We start from the raw sequence: 21,703 nt of genomic DNA on the forward strand, positions 1-21,703 counted from the left end.
CACAAAGTTGATCGAGTAGATTCAATTGGTCTGCCGCCAACGGGGCTAAAGAGATTATTTGAAAACCACCAAATCCAAAGTTGGTTGAGTTTTTCCAATAAAGGAAAGGGTCGAAGAAAGCCTCCGTCCTACCTTCCATGGTTGGGTCACCGTTAATTTTAAAAATCGAATTTAATGAAGTTTTTCAGCTCAATAATCGGTGATGCGCTAGGTCCCAACCACCGATCCGCAGCATCCGCCATTGTGCGTGTGTTGTAGTGTTTGTTGTAATTGTGAAAGCGAAGAATGCATGTGTACTAGAAGAAGGAATTGTGTTTTATTTTTATGGTCGGGGTTCGAGTTAATAGTAATTTTAGAGAGCAATAACTGATGAGTTCCATTTGGTAGTTTTGCCATCGTTGAACATTTCTTCGATTGGTACTATTTTTTGGGATTTTGGTATTGTACATCTGAAATCGAAAATTAATTTGACGAGAGATGTAACCTTATTATTGGGCTGCCGCCGAGCTTGTGGGTGGCCGCCGTTACAACACAAGGCATTTAAGGCCATCCACAACGCTGTTCCCCCACCGTTCCGTTCCTTAAACTACTATTTGCAGGCCCCACTGTACTTTTTTACTCCATTCTTTAACTAAGGAACGAAACCTGCAACCCTCCATTTCTTATCCGTTCCTTAACCGTTCCTTAAATTACTATTCATTCAATTTCATTTTTTATTTTTATTTCCAACCCAATTCAATTAAAACAAACACACTTCATTAAAATTAAAATAACATTACAACTTAAAATTCAAAAAAATAGAAAAAGACATAATTAAAATCCTAAAAAAATAAAAAATGATATAATTTAAAATACAATTTTATAGAGACAACCAAGAATGAGTTTGTCCCACATCGAAAGTGGAACATAAAACATTCAAGGATGTCTCTATAAAATAGAGATAACCAAGAATGAGTTTGTCCCACATCGAAAGTGGAACATAAAACATTCAAAGATGTCTCTATAAAATAGAGATAACCAAGAATGAGTTTCATAAATTCACAAGCCCATCTAATATATATGGGCTAATACGAATTTCTAGTATTCATTTATTTGTAAAAATTGTTTTTAAATATAAAAAATAATTTTTATAAATAAAAATATTTTTTTAAAAATTTATTTTTTTAAAAAAATGAATTTATTGCGTCAGCGTGACGACGCCCACTCGCGGGCCGGCGAGTGGGCGTCACGCACGACTCAGGGCGAGCCACGTCGCCGAAGCGCGTGGCGGCACGGACCGTGGCGCGTCTCGTGCCGACGGCACCCGGGACGGCATGGGAACGGAACCGCGACAAAACGCAGCGCCGCAACGCGTTCCGCTACGGTTTCGTTCCGAAGGAACGAAACGCGGAATGCCCGCGGCCCGCGTTGCGGGTGCTCTAATAGCGCGATTAAATTATTTTCATTCTTGCAATTACTGTTGAATATTAAATTCACTGAAAATTTGTTTTGAATCAAATTTGGTTTCTTCTTCGATGATTTTAAGGTTACGACTTTAGAAAGGGGGAGTGAAGGAGTTAGCAATGGTGGTAGTTAAATTGTTAGCAGAGCTGAAATTTTGCTAAAACAGGAAATAAAAAGAAAGATCCGTTGACCTTTTTCTTCTGGGTCGATCTATTTGGTCACGGGTTAAAGACGATAGTTAAATCTCATTAAGATATAGTATATTAGTTATATACGATGATTCAATTATTTTAGTTTAGTGTTAGTATTTCTAGGTGGAGATAGCTAACAGTTAACACGAGTGTTAATAATATGGTTAATTTGTTAGAGATTCACAGTCACGACTATAAATGGAAAATGGATGAATTGACGTCTTTATCCTCTTATAAAGGCGAGAAATGTGTTAGGTGCGATAATGCTATAATGATTTAAGAGCATCCACAACGAAGGTGCTGTGGGAGGCGGCGCCGGGAGGGGGAGGATATTGAGTGGAGGCAACCGGCGGTTCAACCAGAGGCTGCGCCGGGAGGGGGAGGATATTGAGTGGAGGCAGCCGGCGGTTCAACCAGCAGAAGTACACCCTAGTTGAAAAGATTGAAGATAAGAAACAAAAGGCGTTATTTATAGGGGTATGGAATTATTAAACAGTACATGTACATAATAATCTAAACCAACATTTGATTTAATCTACAAAGGTTAATTATTGTATTAGCTGAGCTGCTTCCCCAAACAAACAACGTTATTAGTATTCCTTAAACACCACCACCATCACTACTATCATCTTCTTTGCTTCTTCACTACAGTACATAAACTCTAACAACCACTCACTCTCTCCCATGCTTCATAGCTTCTTCCCAGCTTCTGTTTCTTCACTCTTTGCAAATCTTCCTCGAACTCTCGGCTGGCTATCCGCCAGAGCTTTCCTGCAAGCGTACTGCAACCAAGCAAAGAAACAAGTTACTACAACGACCAATGCTGGATCAAGAAGGGGAAGGCAGAGGTGGTCCGTCACCATCACCGGCAATGGGTGGAGGGCGAATAAGGGAAGTGAACTCCTCAAATGCAACAAATGAAAAGGCCTTTTGGATTTACCTTGATTTTTCTGCCAAAATTTCTCTTGGACTTCTTACTCCAGTATCTTGATAGCTTCTCCCTTCGGACCTCAGAAATGCAACTGCTCATCACTCGCACTTGCCCCATTGGGGATTCGACGTGGTTTATGCTACCATTACAACGAGCCTGTCATCAAAACTCCACTGTCAAGAATCATCTATACGTCTCAACAGCACAACCAAGAAGGATCGAAATTGAGGCTTGTTTCAACCAATTTAATTCAACTTGATTGATACCTTTATGTCTCCTTCACTGTATGCTCGTCGCATCCCATAAGCAGCTTCGAAGTCATCAACTGCGAAATCGAGAAAGCTGGGCCTCAGGGGAGCCTCATGGACGTCGTTGTCCATCGATCTCAGACAACTGGAGCTAACACTCTTCTGAAATGAACATTCCACACACGACTTCTCATCTATCAACATCTTCTCATCAGTAGTACTCTTGACAGTAGGGATGTTGATGCTGAGGACTTCAGAGAGCGGAGTTTCGTTCCCTTCCTTTGCCAAAATATCCTTCCTGCACTCGTAGAAGACCTCGCTGAGGAGCTGCCCACTCTCAATCGACGACTCAACGTCCGACACACTCAATGACTGAGGGGAGATGGCATCTTCTCCACAAGAGATCATTGATATGGCAACTGTCGTCGGATCAAGGCCCATGACAGGCTCCTCGATAACTGGTTGGGGCGCGTTGAACAGATCTCCTTCACCCCAGATGTTGTAATCAGAGACAGCAGAAACCTGAACATAGCTGCTTGGTGTGCCCTGCAGCAAGTAGCATATCTTTCAACCAAGTTCAAAAAACCACCACATATATACAAGCTTGGTAGCCGATAAAATACATTATAATCAAGAATTTTTCCTGAAATGCATAACCTTTCCAGTATCTCAATAGCCACAATACATTAATAGATGATATCATATTTCAACAGAAAACTCCCAAGTAAACAAGAAATAACAAAGGAGAGAGACCTAAAATCATATATCAAGCCCACTTGAAACTGGCCTACCACAACAAAGTAGGAAAAGTTTTTTGGCCATATAGAGAGAGAAGTTGTTGCAAAGCAGTTTTAGAGTCTAGACAGCCTAAGCAATATGTATGCATTACAACATAGATGAAAACCAGCTGGCAAAACCAACACGGCTTTTTCATTAAAGAGGACCAATAATGGTTCTTCGTTTACCCTCGTGGCCATGGTGACTTCAACACCGACCTATTGGTTGGAGGAGAAGCAACCAATAGAGCTGCGCTTACATGGAGGAATCAAGCAACAACGGAACAACAGTGACTCGACCACTATAAGTTGTCACCCACTAAATAGAATATAAACTAAGATTATTTTTGTAATAACCTAGCCAAGATCCTAATTCTATAAGCATCAATTACATCCTACAAACTCAAACAATTTAGCAGATGAAATGACAAGAAACAGTTAGATCAGGTTAGTATAAGTTTTAATGCAATATTGGTAAAGTAAAATAAAAACATGAAAAAAGAAGTTATTGCTAACTTGTTGCTAGTGAAAAATAAGACTCATCTTATTAAAGAAATTTACTATAAATAAACATGAACTAATTTGGTCGAAAAGGGGGAATCCTGAGCCACAAGTTGGCATGAAAAGGATAACATTTTCACGAAAAAGACTTGTTTTTGTGAAATGATATTCGAGGTGTATTTATGTCATGTGTACTGGAATGAGGAATTGACAAGTTTGTGAAGAACACGGAACCAATGATTGAGATATTATTCATGCTCCAATATTTATGTCTCAACCATTTATGCTTAGTGGGAAATTAGAAGTAATAGATGGTTTTATTCAAACTCAGAAATTAGGTTTTCCTTTTTTGCTTCATGTTGGTCAAGCTTTGTAGCAACCAAATGGTAATTCTTGTCGCCTCCATGTTAAGATGAGCTTGGAAATGTCGCAATTAAAAAAAACATAAAAATAGAAAAGAAAAGCAGAATGAAGATATGACCCCCCCCCCCCAATAATGAACACAGAAAAGGGGAAAAAGATCAAATTTTTGCATTCTTTTTGTGACGCAGAGAAGAAGAGATAAAGAAATTGGAAAGTGATGGGGTGCGTACTAAACAAGCCCAACAGCAATGACGGCCCATCAGCCCAAAACCCAAGGAAGAGTATGAGTTCGGCATTACCAAAGAGTTCGGCCTCAGCCTACAGCTCGGTAAAAGCCAACCTATCAAGCTCTACTCTCAGATCGGCAACCAAAGCAGGAGTATGAGTTCGGCATTACCAAAGAGTTCGGCCTCAGCCTACAGCTCGGTAAAAGCCATCCTATCAAGCTCTGCTCTCAGGTCGGCATCAAGCTCTACTCTCAGATCGGCAACCAAAGCAGTTCGGTCTCAGTATTCGACCGAACAAGGAGTTAGTGGACCCATACAGGATGTCCAACACACCCACTACCACGTGGTGTCAACTCAGGCCACGATCGTAGGCCATGACCTACGCTACATCCACGATCTTAGGCCATGACCTACACGACATCCACGACTTAGGGTGGTGATGCAAGCCACGATCTTAGTTCAAGATATAAATAGAACTTAGATCTGATAGAAAGGGGTTAGAATCTCTCTAGAGAAAAAGTCATATAGCAAGTCTGTGTTGTAAGCTGTAATTCGCAGATCAAGCAATACAAACCTGCCCCCTTTTCTCCCCGTGGACGTAGATTTACCTCAGTAAATCGAACCACGTAAATTCACCGTGTCGTGATCTGCTTTCTCTACCAGCATTTTACAAACACCAAAAATTCGCCGAATCATCAGAAAGATTAGTTACCGATGAAGCATTGGGCTTCTGAGAGCAGCAAAAGTGTTCAAAATGGTGGAATTCTTGAGGGAAGTAAGAGTGCATTAGCGGTGCATACATTTTACTTCACCAGTTCCTTTTTATGTCAAAGATGAGATAGAGAGAGAGAGAGGTCTGTATCTTATTGTACTTTAATGGAGGGAGGTGGGCTTTTATAGTTGTCGACAGAGAAGAGAGATGGGAGAGGAATCAGATTTTGTAACAGTAGGAAGAAATTTTATACTACTCCTACTCCTACTCCTACTCCTACAGAGTTGAAAGATAAAAGTGAGCAATGCAAGAAACCAAAAAAGAATAGGGAGTCGTTATCAAACTTAACCCAACTTGAAGACTTGAATTATTAGCCTATAGTTAATTAATATTTCCGATATTAATCCATTAAAAAACAAAAAATTGTTGTTTGGAATTGTGAATTGATTTCAGAAAAGGTGAGGTTGAAGTTCTGCAATTTGAACTCAATAATTACAATTAGATTCATTGGAAACAGGATTGCAATTTGAACTTGGTGGAGTGCTTTTTCCTATTTTAAGAGATGATAAATTATGAAAGTGACAACTGAATGGCGACAACAAATAAGGTTTAAAAACTCATAAATAAAGCCAAATTATATAATTCAGATCTAACATTGTACCTAATACCATGAAATGGTGCCAATTATTTCATTCAGAATCATACACTCATTATTTCTATATAAGTTACAAGTCTTGACCGTTTATAAATATTAAATATTTGGATTAATTATCGGAATAACACAATTTAGTCACATTTTTGCTTAATACTACTACTATTGAGCTCTAACACAACCTTTAATTTGTTTGCAACTGTAATACTAATACTTGTCGTGTGACATTCATCATGTAAAACAAAATTTTGAGTGTTGTAATAATAAGTAATATTAACATTGATATTTTCAAAACAAATACTGTAAAAAAAAAATTTATTTTAAAAATCGACAATTGATTAACCCTTATATTTTGAGGGCCCTAGGCATTAAGCACCACATGTGTGCTTCAGAAAGGGATTTGTACTATTGTACTAATGCATTCTACTATTTCTATAAAAAAAATTTAGAAAATGAAAAGGACTCAAGTATATTTATTTCATTAGTTTTTAGTTCGAGAAAGTCCCAGAAGTGACTAAAGAGAGAAAATAATTTTAACTATTTACTCTTTTACTGTTGGTATTGAATTAATTGTTCAATGAAATAGAAATTTTATATTTGGACAGCACGTTTACAAGTAATCAAATGAAAACGCAATTGGCATCCGCAACATTAGACTTTTTGATAGAATCCATAGTTTTCTAATTAATTGAAATGATATGGAGTATATAATTGACTTATAGAAGTCCAATAAATTTTGATGAGTGATCATACACTGAAGTAGCTATGGTTTAGATATGTGCCAAGGACACATGCCAGCTAAAATCACACTCGAATTGTTACTTGCCAAAAATAATTTAGACACCCCTAGTGTACAACAATTTAACCTGGCCACTTAAAATGGAAATTTGTTGGCCAAAGTTAATGAATTTGTATCACCGTGTCAACTTGTGATAATATTACTACAAATAAGTTGGAAAGTTAAAATGACTTTGATAGTATGCAATGAATGATCCCAGAAAAACAAGACAAAAATATGGAGTAATAATGACTTTGGATGAATGTGGTGGACCATTTTAAAACAAGTACTACTAATGCAACTTATAAGATTAATTTGGTTTCTCTTGTGTTAATCAACACTCACATGGTTCCATACCGGTTTTATTTTTAGAGGGAACATTTTTTTTGGTCCACGAACTTTACCAAAGTATTATTTTAAGTTCGTGAACTTTGAAAATATCATTTAAGGTCCACCAACTATGAGTTAATATCATTTGAAATACTTTTTACTATTTCCAAGTTTTTTTGGACGAAAATACCCTCAATACCTTAAAGGGTGTATATTTTTAATAAATTTATCATATACTCATATTTTTTTTATAAATATCTTTACAATATATTTTTGACAAATTTTCTAAATATAATCTGACCTTCAATATTATCATTTAATTTTGTGACATGCAAGAAAAGATCTTTATTCAATTTTTTATTATTAAAGAAAAGTTCTTTATTCAATTCTAAAAAAAATTAATATAAATAATTGAAGAAGCAATTTTACTTGCATGTCACAAAATTAAGTGATAATATTTAAGGTCAAATTATATTTAGAAAATTTGTCAAAAATATATTGTAAAGATATTTATAAAAAATATGAGTATATGATAAATTTATTAAAAATATATACACTTAAGGTGTTGGGGGTATTTTCGTCCAAAAAAACTTGAAAATAGTAACAAGTACTTCAAATGATATTATTCTATAGTTGGTGGACCTCAAATGATATTTTCAAAGTTCACGGACCTAAAATGATACTTTGGCAAAGTTCGTTGACCAAAAAAGATGTTCACCTCTTATTTTTGTATACTTCGTTATAATCAATGAATTTTAAAACCTACCCTTTATAAGATGGAGTATAAAATTAACGAAAAATACAGTCGTTTAGCATCCCTCCTTGGTAAAAGTACATGTTTTAATGACCAATTAATAGTAACGTAGTATATAATAAAAAAAAATTAGTGAAGTAATGTGTTTGAAAAAGTGTCCATAAGATAAAACCTAATTGTGAGAAAGTTTCCACCAAAAATTGATATATTTGCTATTTTTATCCGCCTACCAAAATTTTCATGTTTATTTATAAGTTAATATCTTTAATAAGATGCGTCTTATTTTTCACTAGCAACAAGTTAACAATAACTTCTTTTTTCATGTTTTTATTTTACTTTATCAATATTGCATTAAAACTCATACTAACCTGATCTCTATTAAGACTATTTTTTGTTGACGGAATGAGTATTACTATATGAATACAGTTCAACATCAATATATATAGAAATAGATTTCATTTTTATTTTGTTTTATTCATTTCCTCTATATATTTTATTATATATACATAATTATCCATATGAAACAACAAAATTGAAAGATGAGAATTAAAATAATATAATTAGTAATTAAATAAATCAACCTTTTCATTCATTAAATCGACCAATTACTCAAGTCTCAATTATTTGATATTAATATATTATCTTGTTTTTGTAACTGAAATCACAGCAGATATTTCTGAAAGTAATCAGACATTAAAACCATGAAAAGATTTATAGTTGATGTTGACTACGAAGTTTACATGATAAAACATACAATTATTTTAGTATTATCACATCCACATGTAGCTGTTAATTGATAGGAGGTTATAATCTACTACTTAATCAAATGTGCCACTAGATACTCTAATTGGTTGTAGACTGCAGTCTTATCCTATCTTATCTTATCACAATGTGGTAAGTATATAAAACAACTGTTAGAAACCGAATTATTATTGTTTCTTTTCATTGCTCCTTAATATTGGTTGCCTTTTATTTATGTGAGTTTTAGCTTCCAAACAAAGGAAAAAGGAAAAGGATTACGAATTTACGACACATAGAAATCAACTAATTTAATCACTTTGTTCCTTGATCTGAATAATGAGCATCTCTTAATACTAACACTAATATATGGAGTATAATCTTCCTCTAAGTAGACCAATAATCTTTAGTAGAATCCACTGATGAAATGATTCCACAAAGGGGAGTTGAATTACTCTCTCCATCTATAAAAGTTAATTTCATCTTTTTATTTTCATTCGTATATCAAAACTAGTTTCATATTAAAATTAGAAAATTATTTTAAATTTATTGCTCAATTTTCTTTTTATTTATTCACATTTTTTCTTTCTCTCTCCTATCCATTTTATCTCATTTTCTCATACTATTTACAAGTTTTGTAGTATTAGGTGGTGTTCGGTTTACAAGATAAAATAATACCAAGATATAATCTAGGATTGAGTTGTGAGATTATTTTAGTCATAGAGCGTTAGCTATGATTAATTATTTCATGATTATCCATCTGAGATTGAGTTGTGCGATTCAATCTGATGAACCAAACGTACTATAAATTTAATTCGGGATAAAATCTTGCTAACCGAACACCCACCATGTGACTATTTTGATGGACAAAGAAGAGGAGTAGATTATAAGCGGCCTTTAATTTATTGACAATATTTGATTCTATCTTCATACTTATATACTGTATATGTCACTTCTCTTCTTCACCTGTGCAAAATTGTCGGTCTCATAATATTAGTACTAAGTATAGTAAGCCGCAACGAGAAAATATTCGTAATATATTATCAAATGCTAGACAATGAAAACTATACTCTTAACACATTATAGCTTATAGTATCATAGTGCAACCACGTGCATATATAATTAATTCAAAATTAAATGCTCAATGATAAAATATTAGAAAATAAAAAAGGAATACAAAAAATGGAACGCATTTTAATTAAACTTTAATCCAAGAAAGTGGAGTATATACTATACACCCACGATGCTGGTACATGAATGGCGTGTGTGACAATGTACTTAAATACTAAAACATTAGAATTCCCACATTAGGAAATCAGAAATGAAATTGGAAATACTAATTTATTAATTGCATATACCCATCATAATCTTATATGGAATCAGTAGCCAACACGTGGAAGCGAGATTATTCTTTTTGGAATGAGGTGTATCTAATAGGATTCCCACCTTAATTTACGAATTATGTCCGTATGTTTAACGTGTTTAACTTAAAATTAGGATTAAAAAGATGATAAAAACTGAGATAAAAATCAAGTTTAAAATAGGTATTGTTTTATATATTATTGCTTGGTAAAAGAAACTGAGGAAATAAATATTAAATATATATAAATATTGATCCCTTCCTTGTTTTTGCCTGTCAAAAAACTTGAAGTCGTAAAAGCGAATAATTTTAATATTTTTTATTACTATGTTTTATTTAAAAAAGGAATTTGCATTGAGGACAATAACATATGAAAAGTTTAATCAAATTATATCCTGAAATTCTAAAGTTGAATACATGGAAAAATAATTTATCAATTTCACATAGAACATTTATTTGAAAATAAATAAAGTACTATAATATAGGAGAACACATAAATTTTTTTTTTGTGTGCGTGGCTAAATTATACAACTGACAATGTTTTTGATAAAATAATTTTACCTAAACGACTTTAGAAAAAAATTACTTAATTGATCAAAATACAAGAAGCCTATGAGAAGGAATTGGAAGAACAAGATTGAAAGAGAGTTGTCTAGAACGATAGAATGAAGAACAGCTGGTGTGGTGTGGATTGTCAACTTTTGTATTTGAGGCGTTTGGAGAATGGATTGAGAATGACAAACGTGACAATAACATTTAAATTAAAAATTTATTACAAACTCAATGCCCAAATTTAAAAATTGCATTCTACTAAATATGGTACAATTAAGTGTTGTTTTTTCCTAAACCTGACAGGACTATATAGAGCACTGCCATTACACATGTATAAAAGCATATATAGGGTTTTGCATGTAAGTATCTTTAGATTTTAATTTGGCCAATTTTCACTTTTTTGAAAATTGCTACTATAATTTTAGTATGTGTTAAAAAAATATTTGCACGCAGAAAAAATGAAACCAATAAATTTATGACATGATCAATGACGGATGTTTGGAGTGTTCAGGGTCCGCCGACCTCGTCTTCGTAACTTCATTTGACATTTGAAGTTACCGCCGAACCCACGGTGTAGTACCTCCACTCCCAACCTTTTGTGATTAGGGTTCACTTTCATTCTTCTATCATTATAATGACTTTATTTACTATGTTCAATCCCATAAATTCTACTCCCTTTGTCCCAACAAAGATGAACCATTTGATTTTCGTTACAGGATTTTATGCAATGTTGCTTTGTGAGTTAATGAAGTAAGAGAGAGAAAAAAGTAGAGATGTTGTTATTTTTATTTTAGGTAATATTTCATTTTTAATAGGATAATTAAAAAAATATTTAATTTTTAATGAGATAGATGGAATATTTATTAGTACTTCATAACAGCAGTACTTTACACATATTCAACTAGTGACAAAATGTAAATGTGTGAGCAGTAGATTCTTACGTTAAGGGCATTAGCAATGGGGCGCCCTAAGGCGCGCCCTAAGGCGCGCCCTATGGCGCGCCACGTCAGCAGTTTTATCCTCCTACCTCCCCACCTGCAGTGGGGCGCCCTAAGGCGCGCCCTAAGGCGCGCCCTATGGCGCGCCACATCATCATTTTATTTATTTGTTTAATTGATTTAAATGTTTTCAACTAACAATTAATAACGAGTAAATAAAAAGGTCGAAATAACAAACGGGGACACATTAATAAAAAAAGAAGTTACACCGTTCAACTTACAAAAAAAAAAACTAAGTCGGTGCAATTCCCAACTTCCGACGCAGTTCATCTATCAATGCCCGGAGGTATTCGGCTTCGTCGGGGTCGGTACACTTCTTGAGGGCCTTGTGCGTCTCCAACAACGTCCTCGCCATCGACGCTGTCGCCAACGACGAATACACTTCGGCTGCCTGGGGCGGGAGCATTTCCGGGAGCGGAGGTGGGGTTGCAGCGGTCGAGGATGAGGTCGCGGCCGCCTTCCCTTTGGCCTTCGCAGCCTTGACGCCGGGAGGACGTCGGGAGGGGGCGACTGGTCGGGTTGGAGACGGCTCCATGTCCGACAACCCATACGAGTCCGTACTGAAATCGGGATCGTATTGGGCGTTGGTGTCGAACGAACGATATTGGCCGGGTTCTGTACCCGGCCAACGCGCATCTCCACTAAACATAGGACTATTTGGACTTGAAGCCATTTCGTAGTAATTATGTAAATGTAAGTTTCGAAAGTGAAATTGTGAAATGAAATGTAAAACGAATGAACTCTATTTATAAAACAACCAAACCGCGTGCCATCGTCCGCGACCTATCGTCCGTGTACGCCACAATGGGGAGGACGATGGCGCGCCCGATGCCTATCGTCCGCAGCCATCGTCCGTGTACGCCACAATGGGGCGGACGATGGCGCGGACGATAGGCATCGGGCGCGCCATCCTCCGCGCCCTTAGTATCGGCCGCGACGATCGTCCGCGACCTATCGTCCGTATCCGCAATGGGCGCGGACGATCGATGGCGCGGACGATGCGCGCCATCGGGCGTGCCATCGTCCGCCCATTGCGGATGGCCTAAAAAGGAGGTACTAATTTTTGTAATGGTGGTTGGAGGATTGAAGCAAATGAGTATCGCCTCAAAAATAGTAGCTGTCTTGGAATCCAATATTTTAGGGCATAAAAAAAGTAGAGTGCATGGGGGTTGAATTTTGTACAATGTCAACGTTGAGTAGAGTAAATCTATAGAACTACTAGTACTATATTTAATTAAGTCGAATTACTCATGGCTGAGAAATTTCTCTGTACAGACATCATCATCAACATCAAGCCCAAATTCATAAAGGAGGAACCAATTCCAGAAATTCTTGTTTTACACGTATATATATGTAAGAAAAAATTGGGCTAAAAGGTTCCTATTTTTGTTTTATTTTAAAATTCTAGAAGATGGCACTTGGTTACTAAGTTCTTATAGTCTTACAACCTAATACTCGAATAATTTTACGAATAAAGCGGAAAATATATTTCTCCGTCATTCCGTACACTACGAATTTAATTTAACTACCGACATCATGTTTATTTTTTTATTCTTTTTCATTCTTGTCAAATTTCTTGCTACCTTCTTCGGTAAAAATAGTACTATTGGTAGTGATTAATACAAACTTTTAAATTATATATATAAATTTTTGAACTATTATTAATAATTTATAATGATATTTTCATTCGAAAAAAATTTATAGTATTACTGAATAGATATAGACTAATTTTATAGAGGAATCATTCTGCTACAAAAATGAGGCTATATTTTACAAAGAAAGGTAATAAAAGCGTTTAGTTTTCTAATCAGATCGAAAACTATATAAACATTTCAGCTGCATTATTAAGAAAATGATTGATGTGATGTTACTCTGAGAACATTTCAACATCTATGTTTTTATTTGTTGTTGTGTCAAAACTAAATTTTCAATATAAGCACGCAATAGTTATTATTCATATACCATGTCACACCAAATTTTTATACTTATGATTGGGAGAATATGTCATATTGCATTTTAATTACTTCGAGCGACTTCTATGCATAATAATATTCAAAAGCCTATTGTTGGAGTTTAGAGTGCATAAGTGAATTATTTTTTCAGAGACTAATTAGTTGATATAAATTTTATGATAGCATTCCAAAAATAAATAATGTAGAAGATTTAACAAAATAATCTACGTTCACTAATAAAAATATTAACACACGGATACTCGCTCACTCACAAGTCACAATCGTGGTGAAATGATGGGGTTTGCACTTTGATTATGTATGTAAGGGTCTGGAAGTAAATGACAGATTCCATCGTCGGCTCATGAGAATTGAAATACTATATTAAATTCGGCCTTTTGAGCTCTTGCTAGCCTTGCAGTGCGACAACTTAAATCTTTCAAATTTACTTATGTTTTTTGTTTGTCGTCATTTGCTTGCGATGATTGTCACACCACTTATGTGTTTAGAAGGCGGCGAATACCTTAATTGTTGCGTCTTTTCCACAAATTTTGTTTCCTAACTCTGTTATTATATGAGAGTACAGTGTGATTTGATGACAAACACTAACTCACTTTGAAGAGTCCAAGACAAAAAAATGGAAGGTTCTTTCCTCACTTTTGTCTCGTGGGATATCACCATTCCCTCTGCATTTCACAATAATTCTTGTCTTTTTTGCTCAAGATAAGATGTCACTTCCAATTTTATCAATTTGTATAATAATTGGAACGAGACAAATTAGTGGTTTTCTTTACCCATTTTATTCGAGCATCAACAACAATATTGCACCAACACCAGTTTCTTGGGGAAAAAATAAAATGAAAAACAAAGTTCTTAAATCTATGTACTACAACTAGCTAGTAAAGTAGAGGAAGAAGAATATAATTACACCTAAGGATCCTGCACGAGCTCGAATTCTATATATGAAAACTAAGATGTAGAAAAAACAATTAGTAATCCATTACCATTATCAGTTCTATAGATATTAACCCTATATTTTAGGTCTGAAAAATGAACAAAACATATGTTTAACTACTAATATTGTACATTCCCAATGGACATAGATAGGACTCCACAAATGTGTTCAATGTCTAAATTTGGATAATTGAGTTCTATCTAATTTACCATATATTCACACACATCAATTTATAACCGCCAAGGGTAAAAACGGCACATCATCTCATAAAAAATGAAGAAGTTAGTGTGAAAATTATTAATTAATGAAATAAAAGGGGACCAGGAAAAGAAGAAGGTATGATGAAATAATGGAGGTCTGGTGGAGGTAAGGTTTGATCACTATCATGTTAGGCCTATTTTATATTGAAAAATTTATTAGAAGAGGACTTTTTATAGAGAAGGACCTTGAAATTGATATTTTTGTTTGTCGTTATTAATCAAGAATATACCGGAAATAAAGGACTGAGGCTGAACCGTTGAACTATCCACCATGTTATAAGCTAAAACCTCAAAAATCGAATTTTGTCATTCCTTTTGGGCAGGCGTGGATCATTAGATGTAATGCAAGTCAATAGAGAACTTATAATCTTGTTATAGATTTCGTTGCCTACAAAAATCAGTGTACATAATTTTTTTTAATTATAAGTACAATACAATGTAACTTAATAACTGTGCCAAGTACCGACGCTATTAAAAATATTTTTAGAGAATATTCTCTCTTTCAGAATATTCATATTATACTAGCATGTGCAGATCTTCGAATTGGAACACTTGGCATCTATTAAATAGTGCAGTAGTATAAGTCTCTACAATTAAAGACTATAGGATTCGGCCTCTATTATACATATCCAGACAATTAATTTCAGGACATAAAAATAATTTCTAAGTTCATAGAAGTTCAATTCAATATTAAAGCTAAACATATTACTGATGTCTTTAAAAAAGAAAAGCAAAAAGCAAGTTTCACAAAATGGCATCCTTAGTTGATCTTCGCCCTTGAGAAGTCCATTTCTGGGTGCTGCAAAATACATGATTTTTCAGTTAGTAAAAAGGTCTAGAAAACAAATCGAAGTAAAAAGGGAAGGCATGGAACACAATGGTCAAGTCACCTCAGCCATGAACTTCTTCAATAACTCCTGCTTCTGCATCTCATCACTTGTTGGGAGGCCCATTTGCTTCTGACGTTGGTCAAACTGAAGAAGGAATTTCAGGATCAAATGAGAGCAGCGAAAATCACACATACTTAGTAAAGGAGATATAGACGAACGAGACGTGTAGGGATAATGGCCCATCAAAGCACAACTAATAAACAAAAAAATGGACTCCCATAGGCATTCAGCCATTTTGAAAATCAATAGAGCATTGGGGAGATGCTCTTCTCCCAATAAGATGTTATTCATTAATCTCCATAATCGATTTCATTGACTTAATTTTCAAACTTCATACAAAAAGTGCTTTACCTTAACAGTATAGACGAAAGAAGTCTTGAGAATCACTTACTTTCCTTTCTATTCTTTTTCATACTAGTAGTATATTAGTATTTCATTAAAGATTGCATCTAAGAAGTCTTATTCATCAGTATATCAGAGCAGAGATAACTAATCAGGCAGAGACATAGGCCTTTGGACAGATGCAAGCACCAATTATGCAATTACATATACAAATGAACCACAGGAGAAAGGGATCAAGGGAATTGCTCAAGTCTTACCATCATTTTTTCCACAGTAGAACGAGTCTCCGGATCCAGATCACCTAATTTGCTATTTTCTGGTTCTACCTTCTGAGTATCAATTTCTGGCTCACCCTTTGCCAAATACTTCCACCATTCCATGTGGTCTTGTTTGGTAAGGAGAATGGAGACAGTTTTTTGGTCCTCTGAACATTTGAATGATAAATTCAGCAATAACATATGGTTTCCATGAAAAAAGCTTAAAAGTAGTAAGATGAAATAAAACAACATTTTATGTCTAATTGCATAGTGCAATAAATGTACCTAAACTCCAAAAACAGTCATCAACCTTGACAGAATTGAATAGTTCAGCCTGCAGATACAAATAACTTACTGAGAACTTACATTACACTGACCAAAACAAAAGGTATCATATGCTACAGCGGAAATAGCCGAGGTCCCCATGTGGATGAATTAAGACAAAGAAAGAGTCTTGCACACTTACATCAATAACTGGTAGCTGACCTTTGACCCCAACTTTCAGATGTTTCTTCTTGATTTCACACACAATAAATCTTGATTTCGTTCCAGGTGGCACAGGAACATAAATGTTAACCTCTTGTAGAGACTGACCCCAAGAGTATGTATCCATATCAAGGCCGTTCAACTTGTTAGGAGCTGCTTAGAGACGACTACCAGTTAGAACATATTCACTCAACAATAATATAGTCATCTGAATATCAGAAGTGGCAAAGAGAAGGAAAAAAGTTCAAACTTCAGGCACCCAAACAGAAGAGTGCACATCATCATATTGTTACACTAAAACATCGTGTACTGAATTTGCTAAAAAACTGAAGCATGTGGTATTATTAAAATGTTTTAAAACTCTAGTCAGCAATCATCCCAATATATTTCTAGACTTAAAAAAGCAAGATACAATAGATCCCACGAACCAAAAGTTCAGCTTATCTCGCATTACAATTAGTATACTTTCTGACCCTGAGATCAGTACAGGGATAATGCAACCCTCAAACAAGATTCATTTTAATACTACAAAGCAGCAAAAGAACATATCCAGTTTTCAAAGTTCATTACTTCATCAGGCGAGTGCACAATAGATTACCACGGCAAGAAATTTAGTTACGCCAAATAAAGCACATATTTTTTCCATCCAATTCGATAACATTAAAAGCATATCACCATAAATAAAACCAAAAGACAAAAAGGAAGGAAAATTAGATATAAAGTTCAATGATGTATACCTCGAGGCCCCTTAGCCTCTTCTTCAGGTTTACTTTGTGCTTCCTTATTCGCCACGATCTCCTCTTTCACCTTCACAGTCTCTTCCTTCTTCACCGGGGCAGGGGCCGGAGCCACTTTTCTCTCCGCAGCCTTCTTCTCTGCTTCCTTCTTTTTCCTCTCCTCCCCCTCCAACTTATCCTTCACCATCCTCACCACCGCATTGACATCCCTCGTCAGCGAATCGCTCTTGAACAGATCGCTCTCCCTCGCGACGAACTCAAACGCCTTCTCCAGAAACCCCAGCGGATCAGAGGGGTCCAGGGCAGCGTTAAAAGGCTTCGCCACCGAAGACGACGACGGCTTCTTGTGGTCTTGCTCTTCGTATTCGGAGAGAATCGCCATTGATTAACTGGTTGGTGGAGAAAAAAAGGAGCTTTAGGGTTTTTGATGAAGTTGAAGAGTTGTTTAGGGATTTTAGAGAACTAGATTGATTATGACTGAAACAATGTGTGTTGTTTATATAGAGTAGAGGTAACAATTGCAAGGAGGTCCTTGAAGTTTTATAGAACTACATTGATTCCAATTCGATTAATTTTTCAAGGATTAATTAGCAAGATATATTGCAGAGATTCAATTTTTTTAGTCAACAAAAATAGTGAATGGTAATATTTCATTCATCACGCTTTCCATCTAATAAAATTTCCTATTATCTAATATACTAGTTGGCTATTTCACAATATTATGTCATAATCTTTATAACCAATTTTAAATTTCAAAATTATACTAATAATTTACTGGTAGCGATAGCCACTAAATTATTCAGACTGGTGAATGCTAATATTTCATTCATCACTTTCCATCTAATAAAGTTTCCTATAATATAAAACATATTTGACTATTTTACGATATTACCTTGTAATCTTTATAACCTTTTTCAAATTCCAAAATTATTACTCCCTCTCCTTTGTTCGATTTTACTTGGCACTAATTTCTGTTTGGGCTCATCCATCAATATTTGGCAAATTTACTTTAGAATGTACTCCCTCCGTTCCCTCATTAATTGACACCGATTAACTTGATACGAATTTGAAGAAATATAATGGCGGACGTAGGGAATACAATGAAATAACAATAGGAACTGGAGTATTCAGATTTGTTTAGCCATATCTCGGAGTAAAAATTTCTGGACTTTTCCGGTAGAGGTCTTGGGCAGCTCCAGCAAGAACACAACTAACCTGGGCACCATGAAAAGCGGCATCCTCTTCTTACAGAATTCCCTTATGTCCTTCTCTGATGGCTTCTCGTTAGCCTCCTTCAAGCTCACGAACGCACACGGTGTTTCACCCCAATACTTACACGGCCGTGCCACCACAGCCGCCTCATGCACGGCAGAGTGACTGTAGAGAATGGCCTCCACCTCAATGCTGCTAATATTCTCTCCACCGCAGATGATGACATCCTTGGACCTGTCCTTCACCTCCAAATATCCATCTTCATGCATCACGCCCATGTCTCCAGTCCAAAACCATCCATTCTCTTTCATGCACCGCGATGTTCCCTCTTCATCGTTTAGATATCCCAACATCAATGTGCCGCCTCTCAGCACCACCTCCCCAATCGTCTTGCCGTCTCGGGCCAAGCTCTCGCCAGTGTTTGAGTCCACCACGTCCACTTCAGTGGTGCAAATAGATCCCACTCCTTGTCTTGCCTTCAACCTTGCTCTCTCCGACCCTATTAATTAGTAGTTATAATAGGAAGATGATATTATACAAATTGAAAATTTGTCATTAAATCTTAAATTTTGGTCAAATTTTAAGAAAAAAACACTTTTTGAGGCCTTATGGAAATTAATCAAAAATAAGTCTGTGAGGGTGGACTTGACCCAAAGCGAGAGATTATAGATCCCAAAATATATATACCTGGCAAATGGTCCCATTCTTTCTTCCAAGTGCACATCACAACATGGCCTCCTGTCTCAGTCAGTCCGTACCCGTGACTCACAATGAACCCCAACGACTCAGCCCGCTCAAGCACTGCCGCAGGCGGTGGCGCACCGCCTGTTAAGACATGGACGGGAGCGGTCAACGTGCTCCCTGTGTAGTTGCTCAACATATTGAGCACCACCGGCGCTCCACCCATGTGCGTCACTCCATACTCCTCCAGAGCCTGGTAAACAGAAGGCGCCTCAATGCGGCGGAGGCAGACGTTGACGCCTCCCACCCCCGCCAAACCCCATGGAAAACTCCACCCGTTGCAGTGGAACATCGGCACCGTCCACAGGTACACTGGTCTCTGCGGCACGCAGCACTGGAACAGCATGTTGACCGACTGCAGGAAGGCGCTGCGGTGGCTGTGCACCACACCCTTGGGCGCGGCAGTCGTGCCGGAGGTGTAGTTCAGCGCGATTGGGTCCCACTCGCTGCGTGGCCGGACCCACTCGAACGCCGCGTCACCGTTTTCTACCATGCTCTCGTAATCATGATCAAACGAATTCTCGCTGTAGCTATATTCTTGGTCTTTAATAAGGACTAACATAGGGCGGCGAAGATGCGGCGGAAGCAGCGTTATAGCTTCCCAGACGAGAGATGCGAACTGTGAGTCGACGAAAACGAGCTTGGAGTTGCCGTGGCGGAGCAAGTTGGAGATGCTGTTGGCGTCGAGGCGGGTGTTGATGGTGTTGAGGACGGCGCCGGCCATGGGAACGGCGAAGTGGAGCTCGCACATGGCGGGGATGTTGGGGGCCACCACAGATACAACGTCGCCACGGGTGATGCCGAGGGCAGTGATGGATGATGCGAGTTTGAGGCATCTCGTACGGGATTCGGACCACGTGCGTGTGATATCGTTGAAGATAATCGAAGGGCAGTCGCTGTAGATGACCGCGGCTCTATCAAGAAAGTGCATAGGAGTCAGAGCAGTTTGATCATTGGCAGCTGATATTGGTTGTACGTTGCCGAGTTTTTGAGGGGTTGAGTTGTAGGACTTAGAGAGGTGAGGCGGTGGTATTGAACCATGGATTGTACGTTGTTTCGGTGGTCCCGGGGTTGGAATAAACGGCGTGTATAGGCGGAAGGATGGAGAAGAAGAAAATTGCCTCAAGTTAAGGGGTGTGTGTGCGAGAGTATTCATGATTTATGAACACAATTTAGTTCGTTGGTGATGGTATATAATGTACGAAGTGTGTCATATATAATATAAGCTTTACCCACATTTATTGGGCTAAATCCAGAAGCAAATTTCCTTGTAGATGTCGGACCTCTCATCCATAGCTCATAAATTGTTTTGAGGGAAAAAAATCATGAGCAAGTGTGTTGGGATTTGAACTGATTTGCGAAATGGAGTACCAGATTCAGTTCAATTCAAGCTATACAAATAGGTTGTGCAACCTACAAATAGTTGGGCAAGCTCTTGCGATATATAGATCATGCCGTATAATTACTTATTCATCTAGCGACTAGCTGGCCATCGGGGTATTTATGGTTTGGGATGGGGAAAAATACCCACATACCGGTCTTATTGTACCGAAAAAATACTGAAAATACCAATTTTTCGCTATACTGTGATTTTCGGTACGGTATGATACCTTACCGAAAGATTTCAGTAAGGTAACGGCATGAATTTTCATATACCGGGGTATGCCGCGGCATATCAAAATCCGGTATATAGTAAAATATAAATATAATTATATATAAAATATATTTATATATTTTAAATTATAAAATCTATTGAGAGATACTAATTTAATTATGAATAAAATATATTTAATATTTTTTTAAAATTATAAAATATAAATAATATTATAAAAACTCAAATATTCTATTTTCATTGATGTTGAAAGTGAGGTATACCGCAAAAGTATGGTATACCGAACTTCGGTAAGGTATATTGAAAATGAGGTACGGTATCGGTATGGAAATTCGTCATACCGAAAATAAGTATACCAGAAATTTTGATAAGGTAAAGGTATGATTTTTTCGCATACCGAATTTACGATATGGTGGTTTCGGTAAAGTATACCGTACCTACCCACCCCTATAATTATGACAATATTATGTCAAAGGGTAAACAAGACTCTTCAATCCTACTCACTCATCGCTGTGGACAGGAGCCGTATTGATCATCGCTGCTGGACATACTGCCAAAATTTAGAAACAATAGTATTATCTTTTAGGGATACAAAAATTGAGACGCAATTAATAGCGTTTGTAAATTTTTAAAAAATGCAAAAGAAAATGCCTTTAAGTTGAGCACAAATTATCTTAATTTTTTCGCTTTTTTATTACGCTTCTATTT

General features: G+C 36.5%; 3 protein-coding genes across 7 annotated transcripts; all 3 read right to left on the minus strand.

Moving 5' to 3' along the window:
• Positions 1-2,083: 2,083 nt before the first annotated feature.
• LOC121750479 (zinc finger protein CO3-like) lies at positions 2,084-5,604 on the minus strand. Of its 5 annotated transcripts, none has more exons than XM_042145014.1 (4): positions 5,393-5,604; positions 2,832-3,359; positions 2,575-2,721; positions 2,084-2,416 (listed from the first exon to the last, which is right to left on the minus strand). In XM_042145014.1, the coding sequence occupies exons 1-4, from the start codon at positions 5,480-5,482 to the stop codon at positions 2,324-2,326; spliced, it is 858 nt and encodes a 285-aa protein (XP_042000948.1). In that variant the 5' UTR covers positions 5,483-5,604; the 3' UTR covers positions 2,084-2,323. The 5 variants fall into 5 exon arrangements, with proteins under 5 accessions (XP_042000948.1, XP_042000952.1, XP_042000949.1 ...); XM_042145018.1 differs by lacking the exon at positions 5,393-5,604 and adding an exon at positions 5,255-5,381; XM_042145015.1 differs by lacking the exon at positions 5,393-5,604 and adding an exon at positions 3,779-4,773.
• Positions 5,605-15,255: 9,651 nt separating this feature from the next.
• On the minus strand, positions 15,256-17,907 carry LOC121751075 (protein BOBBER 1-like). The gene is made up of 6 exons (XM_042145789.1): positions 17,431-17,907; positions 16,674-16,846; positions 16,493-16,541; positions 16,208-16,374; positions 15,609-15,692; positions 15,256-15,517 (listed from the first exon to the last, which is right to left on the minus strand). Exons 1-6 carry the CDS (start codon positions 17,810-17,812, stop codon positions 15,479-15,481), a joined length of 894 nt encoding a protein of 297 aa, XP_042001723.1. The 5' UTR covers positions 17,813-17,907; the 3' UTR covers positions 15,256-15,478.
• Positions 17,908-18,498: 591 nt separating this feature from the next.
• LOC121751074 (2-methylpropanoate--CoA ligase CCL4-like) lies at positions 18,499-20,376 on the minus strand. Its single transcript, XM_042145788.1, has 2 exons — positions 19,330-20,376; positions 18,499-19,141 (listed from the first exon to the last, which is right to left on the minus strand). Exons 1-2 carry the CDS (start codon positions 20,312-20,314, stop codon positions 18,558-18,560), a joined length of 1,569 nt encoding a protein of 522 aa, XP_042001722.1. The 5' UTR covers positions 20,315-20,376; the 3' UTR covers positions 18,499-18,557.
• Between the last annotated feature and the right edge of the window lie 1,327 nt (positions 20,377-21,703).

This window comes from Salvia splendens, chromosome 10 (genome assembly GCF_004379255.2).
Source record: "Salvia splendens isolate huo1 chromosome 10, SspV2, whole genome shotgun sequence".
Taxonomy (NCBI): domain Eukaryota; kingdom Viridiplantae; phylum Streptophyta; class Magnoliopsida; order Lamiales; family Lamiaceae; genus Salvia; species Salvia splendens.